The 19,563-nt window shown below is 36.1% G+C and overlaps 2 protein-coding genes across 2 annotated transcripts; one reads left to right on the top strand and one right to left on the bottom strand.

Annotated features, from left to right (window-relative positions):
- Nucleotides 1–2,725: 2,725 nt before the first annotated feature.
- Nucleotides 2,726–4,037, top strand: LOC132623171 (F-box/kelch-repeat protein At1g57790-like). The gene has a single exon (XM_060337883.1). It carries the CDS (start codon nucleotides 2,991–2,993, stop codon nucleotides 3,882–3,884), a length of 894 nt encoding a protein of 297 aa, XP_060193866.1. The 5' UTR covers nucleotides 2,726–2,990; the 3' UTR covers nucleotides 3,885–4,037.
- A 1,386-nt stretch (nucleotides 4,038–5,423) lies between these two features.
- On the bottom strand, nucleotides 5,424–6,355 carry LOC132621968 (uncharacterized). Its single transcript, XM_060336466.1, has one exon. The coding sequence runs from the start codon at nucleotides 6,212–6,214 to the stop codon at nucleotides 5,732–5,734; it is 483 nt and encodes a 160-aa protein (XP_060192449.1). The 5' UTR covers nucleotides 6,215–6,355; the 3' UTR covers nucleotides 5,424–5,731.
- Between the last annotated feature and the right edge of the window lie 13,208 nt (nucleotides 6,356–19,563).

The raw sequence follows: 19,563 nt of genomic DNA on the forward strand, positions 1-19,563 counted from the left end.
CCTTACAACTGGGAGTAACAAGTTTGAAAAGCCCAGTCCACAAATAATGCTTTCGAAGGAGTTCCAATATGATACATAAATATGGAATCAAAGAATAATTAAAAGAGCAGTAGTATGTAACAAATTAAGTAATGAGATGTATTTTTCTTCTCAATTAATTCTTGACAGGAGGAATAAGAATCCACACACTATCATCAGATTCTGGAACAACTGTAGCAGAAAGACGGCAAGGTAAAGTCATGGTGATGCATTGATCTTCAAAAGAGTAAGTGTAGAGGCTCCTATTTTCGCTCTCCGTGAAGTAGATGCAATTTCCTTTGATGCTGCCTCCTGTTTCCATACAAAAAGCATGAGCGTTGTCGATGAAGATTGCATGCTGCTCACCTATATTTTTCACCTCCGCCCATGCCTTTGTTGAAGTATCCGCTCTGAAGAGCCTGAATCCTGTGATGTCCTGCCGACCACGAGCAAAATATTGCATCCAGACGAGAAAGATTTCTTTGTTACATTCCATTAAGTAAGAAGTCGTTTGGAATGGTATGAATATCTCATCGAGAGACTCATCTACTATTAGTTTCTGGGAACGAATCTCCAAAGGGTCAGTACTGATATCAGCTACGACCAAATCCATAGACCCGGTTAAGCCATAGAGCTTTCGATTGATACAAGTTGCGGCGTATAGATGACTATCGTCGTCGACTGTGAATCTATGCCTGACAAAATGGTCATCACCAGGATGGCAAGACATGACGAAATCGTCAGTAGCACTACCTACTATAAACATGATTCGACTACTGGGATCACTGCTTGGTGATGAAGTCAAGATTTGGCAAAGGCAAAACTTGCGATCTACCGCTGGTAAGTCTGGAAGCTGAATCTCCTCCTCCATCGTGGTCATATTTAGGAGAGAATATCTGGCGGTCGAATAGTCTTGTAATAGTACCCATCCATGATCGGAGAAGCATATTTTTTTGTCGCGCATCGTAGGGATGCTTTTTGTGTGGTAACGATCGGCTACTATGTTGTAGAACGTTTGTTTCTGTCTGTCAATTCCATGCGAGTAGACAAGCCAGGGATAGGGTTGTGTACTGACATCTTGACAAGTATCTGTGCATCTTCTATGCTCCTGCTTTTCCATGGTGGACTCTTTTTCTTCTTCAAGAAAAAACTAGTAAGAACTAAGAATAATTATAAGAAGGGATCAGTAATTACTAGTAATAAAAAAACAAAAGGGTGTCTTCTCTTTTGAAAACAATATTAACAATTTCACAAGTACACGAGAGAGAAACTCAAACCTTTTGTCTCACAAGTGATTGCTGGAAGGCGTAGACTGCAATGTGAGCAACAAGGGCACTTAGCAAAAAGAAGAGCATAAATAACAAGTTTTGGAGGGCCTTTTTATTAACTGATTCCAATACAAATTAGGTATCTTTTTCCTAATTTGATAATAAGTGGGGATTTTTCCACTTTCTTGTAACGGAAGGAAAGCAATTACGAACTAATCCTTACTGAAGTGTGAAAGCCAATCAATCACCATAATAAATTTCATACTACAACCAAACTAGAAGCTGGTGTTTGTTTTCGCAGTTAGCAATACAGAGATTCTTATCCATGGCTGCTGAAGAAAGTAACATCGCTCAAGTTTTGCCTCCTAGTCCTGATTCTGTATGTATTTGCCTCTGCACTTCTTAATTATAGTACCTTTCTTTTATTATTAATTCACGAGTCTATATGAAGAAAAATATTCGGCTCATAACTTAAGTCTCTTCGGATACAATTCGATCCTTCTACAACCAAATCTCTATTTGTGGAAAAAGGGAAACTGGAATTCTCACTTGAAATTCGTATTAAAAACTAGGGGTGTCAATGGATTTTTAAAAACGGACTTAACCGACCGAACCGAATAGTACCGAATCGATTTTCAGGTTATTTTTAATAAAGCCGACGGTTTCTATATAAATTTATAACCATACCGAATAATTAGGTATGTTTTTAATTTTATAAAAATTAACCCAAAAAATACCGAACCGTATCAAATAATATTTGTGTAAATATAAACATAATTACCACCCAAAGTCCGAACTCTAAAACCTATTCTACTACTCATATCGAAACTAAATTAGTTCTAGAATGTCGAGTAGTTAGTAGTAAACTTCAAGGTAATCCAATGATATTGGGTAGCAAGCTACAAGTTAGTACATATCTTTCCTCTCTAATGATTTAAATTTCTCTTATTGGATGTATATTTAATCTTAGTAGACTCAATTTTTGAGTCTCTTCTTGATTGATTTCTTCCCGCTTGTATGATCTAAATTATATTTTTTTGTTTTTGCTTAACATTGTTTTATACAACGTAAAATAGTGGGATGAATCTCTATTCTTGTTGTCTCTCATGTTTTCTTGATTCATCACCTTTTAAACTAGTAAAAATGTCTACAGGATTTTCGCCAAAGTCCTGCATAGAGTATAGATGGTAGTTTATTCTAACTTTTATTAGTGCTTTTTACAATTTTTTTGAAAAAAATACCGAAAATTAACTGAACCATACCGATACCGAAGAGAAACCGAGATGATGGGACGGTTTCGAAAAGTCTAATTTTGATTATACACAATAAAATTACCGAAAAGCGATATGATATAAATTTTATAAAATAACCGTCCGAACGGTACCATTTACACCCTCCGCCCAACCTAGGTTAGGCCGTCGATAGACTGACAGTAGTTAGGTTTAAATACGTTGCTAGGCTAATGCGGCTTGCTCAAGAAGAGTTGGAGAAATATATTTTGTTTTCTTCATAAGATGTGATAACAGTGATTTGTTCTGTTCACTTCTATTGGATTCACAGGAGAAACTATGGACAGATCTTCCAGCAGACCTTCTTCACAGCATATCATCCCAACTCATTGCAGCAGATTTTGCTGCCTTTCAAGCTGTTTGCAAGTCCTGGAAATCATCAACAAACTCTTTTGCAGTTTTCCCACCCTGTTTGATGTTCAGCAACTCTCTTCATCATCCGATATGCAATTCCATTGTTGGTGTCGACATCTATGACTTGCCTAATGATGGCTGCACCCGCTCTTCAAATTATAGTTGGTTGCTAATGAATACATCCCACTACTACATGTGCTTCTTCAACCCCTTTACGAATGTCAAAGTTGAGTTACCACGTCTTGCTGTGGCCGGTCCACTATACGGTTTCTCTTTCTCCGCTCCCCCTACTTCCCCTGATTGCACAATCTTCTGCATGACCTCGTTCAACTATGGCAAGATAAATTTTTTCATTCTCAAACGAGGAGAAGAGGAATGGACCGTACGAGAATTTGACAGGCCTGAAGATTACGACTCATATTATTGTGACTCCTTATTGTACAAGGGGAATTACTATTGTTTGGGCGGATATGGAGACCTCGTCATTTATGATGTCGAGAAGGATGGACCGCGTTGGATCAACTCCGCGACCACTTTTCTTCAAAACCGTCTCTCTAATAAGCGTTGCCAGAGTTTCATGGCGGAAAGTGATGGAGAATTGTTGGCGGTGTTCATGAGTTGTGACGGGGAATGGGTTCAAGTCTGTAAGCTTGATGAATCCAGAATGATTTGGGTGCCTGTGCATAATTTAGGAGATAAGACACTCTTTATTAGTCATCCAGCAACATTTGCTGAAACAATCTCAGTCAGAGGTAATACAGGGAACAAGATTTACATGCCTTGGTTTAATGGCAACGACAACAAATGCCTGTTTTACTCTCTGGATACTAGAAAATATCATTGCTTTGGTAGTTCTCGTTCCTATAAAACTTTGTATGGATTAAGAAGACCTTCTTCTAATACTTGGATCAAGCCTATGTCTGATTTGACATGTAATTCGCCATTTACGTGGTGAATTGATCATAAATAAAAACTTAAGTACTTTTAGCTTCCAATGCAAAGTTCATTTAATTTTATTGTACCTTGTGATCATTAATTCTAAAGTTTGAGTGGGTGACAGAGGCCTAATATATGGGTTTAATTGTTGTGTATTGCCTATTTAAAAGAATTCCAATTTTTGTCTTCCCTTTTTGCACATGTTTTCCCATTGTTTCTCAATTTCAATTCCCTGTGCTTGTGGGGGTATTGACTTTCTCTTGGCAAGTTTTATTCAGCTAGTGGACCTGGTTTTGAAAATAAGGGAATCTTCCAATGGGCAGAATGAGGACGAGACAATTCAATACATCCAAGACACGATAACTGTAGCCAGCTTTTGTTGCCAGCTGAAAACTCATCATGAAACTCAGTTTTATTCATCTTCCGTGATGGACGTGATGGGAATTGTTGCTTTGTTTGGAAATGAGATTATTGGAATAGAGATTACGCATTGAATTTGTGGTAGTAGAACCTTAATTAAATAGGTATATGTGATTGTTCCGGAAGAAATGAAACAAAAGAAATGCTTTGTTGTGCAAATGAATGCAGTATATTATGTTACTCACAATATTTAGCTTGATGATATTTGGATAATCCTACTACAAAATAGAACACCGTGAAATTAACTTTTCTAATGTGGGATTTCATTTATACAAACTATGTTGGGGAAATGTCTGTGCCTTGCGCGGGCACAGCCCATCTAGTAACAGAATAAGCCAATTATACGCAGATCGCTTTTCCAGAAAATCAATAAAGTTAGGGCTGCGCACCTGTGCACTTTTTTTTCCAAATCTGCTATGAATCACAAAATCTTGCTATGTTTGGTAAATTAAAAAAATTGCCTATAATTTTAGTAGTATAGAGCCTTTTTGGATGGACTTATGCCTATAAGCTGAAAACAGCTTATAAGCTAAAAAAAATAAGTTGGAGTAATCTAATTTATTTTTTTTAGCTTACAAGCTGCTTTAGATAAGCTAAATCAAATGAACCCAATTATTTTTTTGAGCTTATTTTAAGCACAAAATGACTTTAAGCTGCCAGCCAAACACTCAAAAAAGCTGAAAACAACTTATAAGCAACTTATAAACCAATCCAAACGGGCTCATAGTGTGGTGTGAATTTTCCTTCATTTTTCTGACACCCTAACAGCCTAACTTAGGAAAAGTGTCCCACATCGACAAAACACGCGAGAGAGATTGGGTATATAAATAAAAAGAACTTACACCCTAGTGACGCGTTTTAAAACCGTACTTGTCTAGACCCAAAACGGACAATGCTACTAGCAGGCTGCGCTATTACAATTTTAGCCACAAGCTCAATGTGTAATTCTCTCCCAGAGAAAGATAAATGAAAATAATTTACGTTATATACATGATCGATAAAGTAAAATATGATTTTACTCTATCAGTATGGCTTAATATATGATAGATCACTTACCATTTTAATTAAGGTTTATAATTTTACATTATATAAGTGACCCAATTGTTTAAATAGCCTTTTATACCATACTCAAAAAACAAAGACAAAAGAAAAATTCGTAAATATATACTCCAACTATACATACAAAAATAACCACCCATGGATATGGTGCACGGATGGGGCTGTTCCTTCCTTAACCAGAAGTCTCATGTTCGGCTGAGTACGAAAATTTTCCGAATGAATCCTATGCAGCGCGATTCCAAAATAGTCAGACTCCATTAATGCAGGTACCGGAAGGGGAATAGGGGGGAAAAAAAGAATAACAAAAAGAAAGAAAGGAAAAAAGGTACAAACATTGAAAATGAACCAGATTTACTATCCCTTTCGTAAATGAAGCACTGTAATTCTTCATTTCTGGACAAGAGCAACGTTATCTACAGACGTTGACAACGTTGTCGTTTCTTTTCCATTTTGCACTGTTTTTTCCTTTCGAAACCTAAAAACGACATAAACAAACACGGAAATTACAAGCAAAACAAGGCCGGTTGCTCCACAAACCAAACTGGAAATCAACAAAACTTGCTTAACATGATCTTTAGGTGTGTGGTGAACCGACATTTCTCCTCTATCGCCGTTAATCCACGTCAGATTCTCCGCTATCGGCAATGCCACCGGTGGCTTAGTATTCCGTTGCCCGTTGCCGTTAAAGAACGATAGCATCTCAGGAACGACGTCGTTTGTAGTGGTAGTGGATGATGATGATGTTGATGAGTTTTGATTCGTTAATCCGTGCTCAGCTGGACGGAGCTCTCTGGCATTTGATTGAAACAACGTTATGGACAATAATAATGTGATGAATGTGAGTGCAACATTGTGGAAATATTGCCTCATTGTAGTAGAAATGTTTGAAGGATTGTTGAATGGAAATGAAGAGTATGGTATAGTAGTAGATGAGATTTTGGGGTTGTATGGTGGTGAATTGAGTGTAATATAAATGAAGTGGGAGCTAGCACATGTGTTGGTTTTGCCAGTTTGTCAAATTCTTTAATTCTTACAGACTGCGCGTGATTTCTTGTCGGCTGAGACATGTAATAAAACACTTAGAAGAAAGGTATATGTCCGTTTGTTTGTTAATTGGACTAACCAATTCTTTGGTTAAAATAGTCTTTTTACGTTACAACGTTACTTAAAAAACTATTCACATAACTCGGAATAGTAAAAGTTTATCAGCATATGGTGTTTAAACATGTCTTTACATACGCTTTTATTACTAAACCAAATAAATCATGGTAAATTAGTTATAAGTAGAGTTTAATGTACATAGTAACTGTGATTAAATATTGACCGAGCGAAACATATGAAATTTAATAAGAGTAGCAAGTTATAGTGGATAAAGTAAAAAAATTACGTAGGTATAAATTAAATAGCTTCTACAAACTTGTTTTGTTTGGACGGAATTTAGGCATTTCTCACGTTATTTATTGAACCACAAATGAATGAATTGTCGTACTGTCTCAACGAGTGTGCATCTTCCTTTGCTCATTTTTTTACTTTTAAAGAAAATAAAGAATTTAGACTTCTATAAAATAATTTGTATCGTTTCTTCTTTTTGTATAAATCTCACAAGCTTTGAAATTTAAGTTCATTAAACTCAAGATTTATGTTTTTTGACAGATTCAAACTTCATATTTTCTTATACCGTATTAAACTAACTTTCTAACTGATATTTAATTATTTAATTGTAAATTTATACTCCTATGTACCAAAATAAAACTTCTTATCTAATCGAACCGTGCCATATAATACAGAACAAGTATTGAGATTATATATTAAAACATCTTAGTCGCAAAATTGTACACTCTCTAATATTTACGTCTTCCCTAAATCTCTAATCTATATCCTTCATTAACAATTTGCATACCCTCAATTCTATCCAGAAATTAATCAAACTCATTCAAACGCAGGGGCGGAGCCAATAAGGACTGAGGGGGTTCATCTAAATATCCTTCGGCAAAAAATTACACTATATATATAAGCTGACAATTATTTTTTATGTGTATATAGTAAGAGTTGAACCCCTTGACTTCTTTGTTTGTCTATTTCTTTATATTTTTGGATCCTCTTAATTAAAATTCTGATTCCGCTCCGCTGCTGTTCAAACAAAAAAAAAGTGGAGGTGGGGGCCGGGGGTGGGGGTGAGAGAAAAAGGTTGCTGTCGAACACAAAAGTCAAATGCCCTAAAACCTATCAATGATAATGGGTCAGATATTTGGTATGCCCAATGCCTTCAATAATTGTGTTGCATTTAGTCAATTATCTTTTAGAAAAAGATGTCTCAGAAATGGAAACTTTTTGAGATTTATTAATTAGTGCATCTAATTTGGGGACTTTTGGTAACATGCATGGTCATAATAGCTTCAATCATGCAGGCATATATTTTTACCATAAAGTTTGTCTTATTGAAAAAAAATATCATTATCAAAGTTTAAAATTTAAATATCTGAGTTGAGATATAGAGGGTTGTGAGGATTTACAAAATAAATAAACAAATACGATTAATTTTGGATAGAAAAAAAATTCAGCAGATGTTTCAACTCTCAACTAATTTAACTTTTCGTGTCGCCTAAGGTTCATTCGAGGGGAAAATTTTCATTTTCGCAGCTCTAATTCAAAACTTTTAATTAAGGGTACCTTGTAATTGATTAAATTCTGTTACGCTCCCATTATGCATCTTAACTCTGTCTTATCTCGCATCACATTTTTTCTTCTTTTCTTTTCAAGTGCAGGTTTACAAGGTTCGTGTGTTAAAAATTGCAGACAAAAGATCCAACATGGTCACTGAACCAACAAAGACAAATTTTATGTGGATGATGGGTCCCCAGCCAACAATTAGAAAATCAAACTCACAGTAGTCAGTACGTATAAATTTCATGCTTCATGTGGACATTTGTTCTTATCCTCTTATTAAATTTGTGCCAACAGAACTGTTTCTGTTAATTTACTGGTGGTTCTTGTTGGTATAATGCACAGTGTTGGCACATGCAAAAAGCTGTTTTAGTTCACGGGAAAGTATTCTCAGGTATTGTGTTTTGTTCTTTTGCATCTGAAGAATCCAAATTGTACCCAAAAGTATAATAATCTAATTAAAGATTCAAACATTTAATCAATTCTTATATACCCGTGCATGAACCTGTTGGCATTGCTTTAACATTAGCGGTGGGAAATTCACGTGTTAGGGTAAAAATGAATCAAATTAATAAACGGATCATGATAATTTATTTAAAGTATGCTTCAATCAAAATGTGTTAGACCAAGTAGGCTAATGAGTCGTAACTTAATTTGTCCAACATGGCCGTTTTTATATTTTCTCTTCCTTAAAAAAAGTGAAAGCTAATGTATTTTTAAAAAAATTATTAGCTTAAGTTCTTCAAATCTACTTAATTATAAGTATTTAAATTTGACTTTGTATGTTTGGATTTGCTACCACTATAGTAAATTGCCCTATAAAACTTACTCGCATACATGTTTACACTAATATAATCTTGAATATGTGACACATGCCTTAACGTATACATTTATAACTAAATCATAATTAATTAATGCATATTCTCATCTTAACTTATATTTTGACCATGATAAATTATATGTTTGTGTAAACACAAAGTACTAGCAAATAATTTTACCATAAGTCTCCTCTCTCCTACTGGTTATTTCAGTTTTGGTGTGCTATTTCGAAGGCTGCTGTGCAAGACTATTTATAGGAGTCCGGAACCAAAATAACCTCAGAAATTTTTTTTTGAACCAAACTACCCCAACGAAAAAAAAAAAGTTACAAAATTGCTTTTAGCGCAGTAATAAAGGGGTCCCTTATTTTTTTGGCCCTTTTGGTTAACCCCTCTTTCATTACACTTTTTAACGTACTTTGACCATAGATTAATCATGCTTCGGGACCCCGAAACTTCAATATTTTATATAGAACCCTACTTAATTTTGTGCGATTAATAAGGTAGGCTCAATACATTAAGGATAAGAAAATCTTCGGATTGCCGTTTTAGTAGTTGAAAAGTGCTCGAACGACATTTTTGTTTGAAGGCTTGGTGTCATTAGCTTTAAGTTCTTTACGAATACTTGGGTTTAGATTTAAGTTTACTATTTTTTAGTCAAAATTGCAGCATTCATACAAATCTCAAAATAATTAAATTGCATCATTCATAACAATATGAAAATACTTAAACTTGTTCATTAATAAGAAACCCAAACTTTTTAAAATACAATCATCAAAGAAAGAAAAAAACTTAAAAAACATTCATCAATTAATGCCCTTGAGTTGATCTTCCGCCACCACCGCGAGATGTGCCACCATCGCGAGATGTGCCACCACCACTAGATGTGCCACCACTGCTAGATCTACCACCACGAAAGTTTCCTCCACCACGAGAGGTACTTCCACCGCGAGATGTAGTTTAACCACCATGTCGTAAGGGATACTTGCGCTTATCATGACCAACATAATTGCAAAATGAGCATTTTCGAGTGTATCTCCCCGATGGAACATCCATTTCATTACGTGTTGACACCCAATTTTGTCCCGCCTCTCTCCAAAATATTTATTTATGCTTCTAATATTTTGGGCAATTTAAGAAATAATTATTTATAACAACGTTTCATTGCCCTATTGTAGCCATTAGCTATTGTTATTTTATCATTACCGTTACTACCTCATTATTATCATTATTATTATTATTATTATTATTATTATTATTATTATTATTATTATTTCTACCGTTATTATTATTACCAGTATTATTATAATTTGCATTATAATCATTTCAGCATTTTTTACCATCTCATGCACACGCATCGCATTTATTTTCACGCAATTAAATAATAGCATTTACTTACTGTTGAGCTTTTTAAAAAAAAATATTATCGCACGGCTATTAAGACGTCATATAATTTCATTTTTTATCTGAGTACTAATAAATACATACTTTTATATTGAATAATATTTTGGCACACTTTAATACATAGTTAATGGAAGGAGGTCTTTTATGTAATTGTTAATGTCACGACCCGACTAGGGGGCCGCGACGAGCACCCGGTGCTAGCCCACCCGGGCACCCCTTAGCTTAATCTTATGCTCGCATCTAGGTGGACCACATAATTAGATATGCATTTCCTTTCATTCATCAAACTAGCCCCTTTGGGCGACATTACCGTTATATCGTAATTGGCATCTAGGCCACATCAAATGTACATGGGCCAACGTGGCCGACAAAATGATATACAAAACATGGGCCGACAAGGCCAGACATATCTAAACATATACACGTGACTACGAGCCTCTAAGAAGAGTATGACATAACACATGAGCGGGACAGGACCCCGCTATGCCCATAATCATATATGCAAAAGAATAAGTACCCAAAAGCTCTGGCTCCGAGGGAATGGAGCTCTGCTATGCGATCTCAGAATAAGCAGCTATGGATCAAGTCTGTCTCCCTGTGCACCTGCGGGCATGACGCAGCGTCCACAAACAAAAGGACGTCAGTACGAAGAATGTACTGAGTATGTAAAGCATGATCTACATCGATATATAAGCATAATGAACAACATATGAGATAACATAGGAGGGGAGACAATAATATCATCGTCATGGCACTTACTTGCCTTACATATGGACTTTCCATTTCTCATACGTATTAGTACACATACGTCATCATCCGTATCCCATAATAGTGCTCGTACCACACTTGTGCTCGTATTTGTATACATGTCCTTATTCGTATTCATATACATAGTCTTATCACATTCATATTCATGTTATATACATAGTCATTTCATATACATTGCATTTACATAACATACCCGACCTCGTAGGATCGGTGTTTCATACATACTTGGCCAACCAAGGCTCAAGGTTACTCATACCTGGCCCTACCAAGGCTTCAGGGTTATCCGTACCGTCTGCAGAGGTGTGTGCGCGTTTCGTAATCGTATACATACTCCATACATATTCATATACATATATTCTACCCGGCGTTATAAGCTCGGGGTTTTATTATAGCCTTTCATAGGCACAAATAAGTATAATAGCCCTTAGGCACCCTTAACATCATTATTAATATCATTATCGTTACCATCATCATCATTATTGTTACTTCTATATCATAGGCTTACTCGTCATATGAGGTGCGTAGTACAATCGTCGTACATATCAAGGATCGTGAGCTTATGAGCTCGGAATATCAATCATTTGGAGACAACATGCTCATATAGAGGAATTAGGAATTTTGCCAAGAACCATGCCTTATGAAAGAAGGGTTAGCCTTACATACCTTTTCGTCAGACTATTCTACACTTGCACGTCCCCTTCCAATGTTAGCGTTTCTACCTTCATTAATATCATAACAATGACCATTAGTCATTCACATTATCCACATTGTCTAGATTTCTCAATTTGTTTCTAATTCACCCATGTTCAAGGTCATAACACCCAACTTCGTCCATTCGTCTAAAGTTTCTAGTTCATGATCTTAATACCATTTATAACATGTTCATATCACAACACAACAACATTCATGATTCAATTCAAACTATTCCTCAGAATGTCACTATTCATCATTCATAACCCATCTTACCATATTTTCTACAATCCATATATTTTAATTCTCCAATACCTTAAACATCATGTAACTATCATGAATCTTACCTTAGAAGTTGTAGGAACAAGCTTTAGTTGATAATACCCCACTTGGAGCAAAACCCTAGTTTATCTCCATTTGGATTTCTTGACCTTGGATCACCTATGATGGTTTCCTTACTTTTGATTCACTGGTTTAATGTTGTTGATGACTTATAATCCTTGAAAACTTGTATAATGGATGTAGAGAGATGTTTTAGAGAGAAGGAGTGTAATGTAGAAATGAAATAAAACAAGTCTTGGTCCCCTTATTTAATGACTTAAAAATCTGTGTTGAAGTGAACAGTGGTCGTAAACCATGGTTTACGGCCCGTATTGCAGTTTACGGCCCGTATTGCATTTTACGGACTGTCCCTCGTGGTCGTCTTTAACCATTTCCAGAACCAGAAACTTTAGATTGCAACCATGGTGATTTACGACCATGGTTTACGGGCCGTAAATCACTTTACGGTCCGTAAACCAGGTCGTATTTTACCATTTCCTCAACTGGCAGAAAGTTGAAGTTTTGCATGCCAGTTTACGACCTGGCAGTTTACGGACCGTATACCAGTTTACGGTCCGTATTTGCACTTTACGACCACTGGGCAGATTGCAATTCTACAACTCTCCATATTTCTTAGACTTCTCATTTTAATCATCCATATCCATGCACATGCATTGCTCACCTCACCTTGCCTTATCTTAGCCAACTTTCTCGTCTTACGTCGGATTCCTTTAAAATCTCGCCTAAGGTCATCAAACGTCGTTTCTTGCTCATGGACATCATACACCCATACTTATCACTAGTTCATTCACTTGCGTACCAACGGAAAATTTTTCGAGGTGTAACAGTTAAAAGCCCAAAATAGCATGAGGAGAAAATATTTTAGTCCAAAGGTCATCAACCCACTAACATTATTTCAGCTCAGCCCATTTGTCAACAGCCCACACCAATAAACTGACCCAGCCCACCATTCATTAAACCAGACGAACCGCCCCGACCAGCCCAACGTTACGACCCGACCCGACCCAATTCTCGTTCAAACAAATGAAGCCTAGGGTTTCTATTCTTTTCCAGATCCGCCTCCCTCTCTTTCTCTCTCTTCCCGCTCCTCTCTCTCCTCACTCCCTCTCTATTCATCGACCAACTGGCGAAATCGCAGTCGCCTTTCACTTCTATCAGACCGTGCATGCTCATTTTGGGGAAGGACATTAATGGTTCGTCCTTCCCGCATCCGGATTCAACCATTGAAAGGGGGTAAGGTTTTGTTTTCTTATTCCTTCTCCTCTGCTTCAATCTGAATCCCTTAATGAGCTTTGTCTACTTGCGACTTCAAATCAGTTTTTATCAGTTCTCTTTTTTATTTTCGGGTACGGGAATTTTAATTATATTTGTCCACTTCTTTCTTTTTCTGACCAAGGATTTGAAATACGAACGTTGATTTGGGGTGGAGCGTTTTGACCTAAAGATCCCGCCCAAATCTTTGAACTCCAAAAAAAACCCTAATCTAAGCCCTATAAATATTGGCTTCTTAACCAGTTGAGTGAGAGGTTTTTGAAGTCGCAGAAATCCCCTAAAAAATTAAAGTTCTTCGAGCCGCCTGGAAATTCCTTTACAAAATTAGAGTCTTTTTTTTGCCGTCTCATAACCCCCTGAAAAGAATCCTTTTAGCTGCTTAGAATCCCCTAAAATACTAGTTCTGTTAGCAGTGGTATTTGTTTTAATACCGAGTCAAAAATCTAAATTCCCTCTTTTTGTTTCCTTTTGCCCTGGGTATTGGTTCGAATCTATACAAACTTGGTGTTGGTAGCATTCGAGTGGATATCGAAACCCCGCACCCTGTTCGCTGCACCCGAAGAAGGTCAGTAACTCCCCCTTTCCTTTATTTTGCATTTTTTTTATTATTATTCGGCTTCTTTAGTTATTTGTAGTTGATTATTTGTTAGGTTAATATGTTTTATGGTTAAGCATGTTTTAAATAGTTGTTCAGTTCAGTTATTATATGGCATGGGTTAGATATTATTATTTCAAATTTTATTAAGTATATGTTTGGTCTTAAATCACTTGAATCTGGCTGCATGTTAGTTAAGTTAATGAGTTAAAATCGACCTGTGTATGGTTTTGTTGGAATTGTGTGAGCTCATATAAATTATAGAAGTGTATGCTGTTTCTGCTCCTGCATTTAGCACTCTATCCATTAGGGATTTGTCGATTTGTGTAAGTGAATAGTGTGATTGCATTGTGCTGGCTTGGATGTCTTGATTAGTCAAAATCGCTGAGAATGCTTATGTAGCCTGTTTGAAGGTTTACCTGATCCGTATAGGACTAGTGAGTGGTTGTCTGGCATTTGATAGCTTAAGTCACGTTGGCTGCTTAGATATTGAGTAAATGGCTGGTCTAGTCTTGATCACTCATTGAGTATTTTAAAAAATGAAGTTACTGATTAAGGGCTTATCTTTAGCATAGCATAATCTAAATATGTTTGGATCTTAAGTGTCAAACCTCTATTATGTTAAAGTAGAAGAGTAACATTCATCCCTTTTAGATTTTGGTATTTCCTTATGTTAGAATTAGATTTTCATGTTAAGTAACCATTCAAGCTATCTTATTGTTAGTGTTTTGCTTTGCTAACTTGAGACATGATTTTATTTGGTTTAAGGTCTAGTTCAGTTCGTCTTTAAATAGCTTGCTGTGTTTTTTTTTTTTTTTTTTTAGAGAATTGAATGTAATTTAGGCTGAAACCATGGTTTATTTGATTGTTATACGATATTTTGCTATGTTAAGGTCATCCATGGATTAAAAAAAAATGTATGAATCCTTAAAATGTTCCTGCCATGTTCAGTTGGAACTATAATCTTAATGTGATACTCGGTTAATTTGAAGTTCTGTTTGATCCTTTCAGAAGCAGTTTTTTTTTTTTTACCCTACACGTTTGTTTTCCTCTGATTATCTATTTTGGTTGAATTGTGAGTAAGTGTTGAGTTTATCTCAACCTCATTTATAGGAACTCCAGAACAATGTATAAAACATCATGTCTCTCCTTCTCTTGCTGTTCTAGAATCAGTAGGATCATTAACACTATTAGAATGACTAATTCCCTTTAAAAGAAGTTAGGTTCTTTTTTTGAGAAAACTAGTGTTCGAAAGCTGAGGAGTTCGATGTTATTGGGATTTTGAGTTTAACTCTTTGATAACCTGTCCGTTTGTACTTTGTACCCACACGTTGAGAAATGATTTATGTTTAGCATGCCATTTGGATAAGCTAAATTTGTGGAAGTTTTGGCCGAAGGACTGTTTTGGAATATATTTTAGACCTGCTGATGTGTCTAATTGGAATTTACATTATATATGTGTTTGGCCTTATTTATTGATTATGTACTAATCCTTTCCTTTCATTTTATGCATGACCATCGCATACGAGTCCGAGGGACTCGTCCTTTTCCGCATTCGGTGTTGGGCTAAATCCCAACATTGTCTCCTCTCGAGTCAGCCCACCCACAACAAAAATTAAAAAAAGAATTCTGGGCCAAGGCCCATAACAACAGCAACGATAGCAGCGTCCTAAATGGGCCAAGCCCATTTGAACTTCTTTATATTTCCGTCATTTTATTATCTTTGTGTATTTGATTGTTTGACTAACACTTCATCTTATTTTTGTTTTCACTTAGCTTAGATGAATTATAGGGGAATTAGTATGGATAGTTTTAGAAATAATGGGTAGTTAATTTAAAGGGGAAACTAATAGTTAATTCCATGAGCTTCATTTTTACGTTAAAATCATTTACAATATTTATCTTAAGATTATTTACGTTATCTATAATATTTATTTTAAAATTACTTACGTTATTTATAATATTTATCTTTACTAGAATCATTGATTTTCAATAATGAGAACACGTGCCTTGAACTAGAGAATTACTTTCCGTTTCTTTATCACCTTAGAGATTTGATGTACCGTGGATATGAAAAAAATATATGAATTTAGGTATTGCAAGTTTGATTTAATTACACATCATCCTAATTAAGCATAGTTAAATAAAGTTAATAAAAGAGAAAGAAAACTCACGTCCTTTTGCATCATATTTATAAAAAAATAAAGCTGGATTTTTGTTGCATCTTCAAATTTGCTAAAACCTATTACTTATATGCAAACCATTATATTTTCAAACTTGCTTTCAATAGTATTTAGAGTCTTCTTTTATGCAAATCATTATATCTGCTACAAATATTATTTTAAATAACATTATTGTATTTCTATTTAAAGCATTAACAACATTTATAAGTATTACTTAAATAGCATTATTATATTTTTCTCTTTAAAGCTTCGCAACATTTTATAAGTCTTATTTTAAATAGCATTATTATTTAAAGCCTTAGCAATATTTATAAGTTTATTTTAAATAGCATTTGAAGTCTCCTTTTATGCAAATTATTCTACAAGTCATATTTTAAAATAGCATTTTTATTTAAAGCCTTAGCAATATTTATAAGTCTTATTTTAAATAGTATTATCATATTTTCCTTTAAAACCTTAGCAACATTTACAAGCCATTTTCTTAGAATTTAAATACTATATTTAGCATTAATTAATTAACCTAAGTTTGATCGGATAACCGTAGTTAACGGATTCTAAAGGATGCCTAAGCCCTCTCTTTAGGATAATTTAGAACCCTTACCTAGAATCACGCTGATTAAGCAGACCATTAATAGAGGTTTAGTTTGACTTTGCCTTAGTTAATATTTAGGTGTCCTAATTCACCAATAAACTAATTAGGTGGCGACTCCTTAAAATCAAGCAATTTAAGAATCTCCAATATGTTGTACCCTACTTTAACCCGTTTAAATGGGGTATAACATATGAATACAGGAGTATGCTTTCTTTTTGAATTTACGGATAAATGCTTTATTTGCAATCATTGAAAATGGATCCGGTGGCCAATAACTCTCACTACCAAGTGGGTAGAAGCTTCCAGCATACGTTCTTGCATAATTTTCAACTGTATATTCCTCAGCCATGTACGCGGAGGCGTTCTTTCCCATTACAATAAAACACTTGAAGGCATGAGAACATGACATATGATATGATTGTCACTTGCCGCATGTGCATGTTCTTGGAATCCCACAAATTGTGTGGACGTTACCTCCTTTACCTTGGTGCACACTTGTTGTGAGTTCAAATATGCGCTCTGCAGAGTTGTACTCCATCCGGTCATGTATCTGAGCCTTATATTTGTGGTACTCGAACAGTTGTGACGGTTTTGGCATCCATCTTAGACCTGCTGTTGCATGTGCTTTGGCCTCTTTTGATCTACTGACGAACCGCTCTATAACCTGCTTAAAAGTCATTCTCACCATTGCAGTGACGGGTAGTCCCCGTGTAGATTTCAACAAACCATTGAATGACTCAGAGCTGTTTGTTGTCAGTATACCCCACCCCCTACCTTCATCCTGATGTAATGTCCATTTGTCTTTATCAATTGCATTCAACCAGTGGAAGGCTTCCTCATTCGCCCGCCTAATAATGTCCATCTGCAGGTTAAACTTCTTCTCCTGATGCTCTGTTGCAGCCGCCCACATCCAATTGCAAAGTGCTGGGATTCGATATGCCTTTTGGAAGTTTGCCTTCAAATGCCTTAAACAATAACGATGGTAGGCAAAGGGTGGCTGCCACCCCTGCAAATTGAACATATTGTGCAATATGCCAGCATTTCTGTCTGAGATCACACATATTCCCATGCGATCCTTAATAACGTGTTGCCTTAAGTAGTCCAAAAATATACCCCGCGTACTAATGTTCTCATTAGCTGCAATTGTAAAAGCTAGAGGGAATATAGCTCCATTTGCATCCATTCCAACTGCAATTAGCAGCTTTATGTCATATACCCCGTACACATGTGCTCCATCTATTGATATTACAGGCCGATAATAGGAAAAATCATCAATGCATGGTTTGAATGCCCAAAACACAAACTCAAAAATATTACCGGGCACACCAGGCTTCGATTTGAATTTCCATTCAACAACAGTACCATGATTGAAGTGTTGTAGAGCCGCCATGTATCTCGGCAAGTTCTTGAAAGAGCCCTCCCAAATGCCGTAGACTATCTCATGTGCACGCCTACGCCCAAGATACGCCTTCCCCCTACTGACAGTTTTGCTATATACTTTCAGGACGGCTGTAATACAATCTTTAATAGGGAACCTGAATAAGTTGAAATATCAGCATATAGCAACGAGGAACATTATATTAACACCGAAAAAAAAAAACTAGGCGAAGGGGATACCTTGGGTTTTTTCCAATGTCGCCAACTAACACACAAGCAATCATATTGGTATCTAGATTGTAATGATCATCTGGGAGGTCACCCATATCACCGGTATGCTTTGTGTAGAACTTTGAAATAGTTCACATCTTTTCAGCAGTTTCCTTATCACGGAGCATCCATTCGCAGCTTGATATTTTCGCTTGCAGACCAATCGCCAAAGTTTTCGTGTGGAATCGTCAACTTTAAACTCCCTCATCCCCTGAATGCAATAAATCTTAACAGCCCTTTGCAATGATTTTTTCGAGCTGAAAATCATGCATTTTTCAATATGAGCCTTTTGTTTTAAAAGATCCACTGGATTTTTCCACAAACTTCGCCGAATATGATCATCATCCCTAGTAAAGACAAAGGCATCCGGGCGATCTTGAAGATGATCAAGATAGGGGATCTCATCGGCATGCCACTGAATCGGGGTCGACTCTTGCTGTTGAAAATGGCTTTGTGGCTGAACCGGAGTCGACTCTTGCTGTTCAAATGGTTGCTGTGAATTTAGTTCCTCCTGGTGTGCCGGACTGTTCATCATGTCTTGCAACAGTTCTACTTGATATTGAGGATTAGTTCCAACCTCAACCTCATCCTCACTTGGCTCATCGTCACTTTCCTCCGCATTAGGTATTTCCTCACTATCGCTCGATGATGTCATTATATAATTCGGATAATCTGGACCATCCATAGCAGGTCTTTGCCTATAATTTGGCGCAACCACCACATTCTCCCTACATAAGAAAGTAGAGTATTTTAACTACTACACATCAAATAATACTATTGATGTTAAAAAAAATAGACGTACCGATAGTAATCAACTGCACCGGAACTTGATGAAGGACCATCGTTTCGAGTAGTTGGATAGGCTGAGGATGTTCCAACCTGATTCATCCTTCCCGATTGAGGGGACCATCCGATATGATCCATATCAGGTGTATAACTCCTAAATAATTTAATGACATCATTAGTAGCATTCAAGTGCCGCTACACATAATAATAATAATAATAATAATAATAATAATAATAATAATAATAATGTAAAAAATGAATATTTACCACTGCTCATCAAATTGCTGACTTAAACTATCCAGAAGCATTTGACTCATCAAAATGCCTTCATAAGTACTCATGTCAGGGTAATTGTGTTCATAAGTAGGTTCCGCTTGAGTGACTTCGGCCTGAATTCTAGACGGGGCTTCCCGACGAGGTCTATTTCGGGCTCGAGGAGCCCTAGCCATGAATTCAAG

The sequence above is a fragment of the Lycium barbarum genome, chromosome 12, assembly GCF_019175385.1.
Source record: "Lycium barbarum isolate Lr01 chromosome 12, ASM1917538v2, whole genome shotgun sequence".
Lineage (NCBI taxonomy): Eukaryota > Viridiplantae > Streptophyta > Magnoliopsida > Solanales > Solanaceae > Lycium > Lycium barbarum.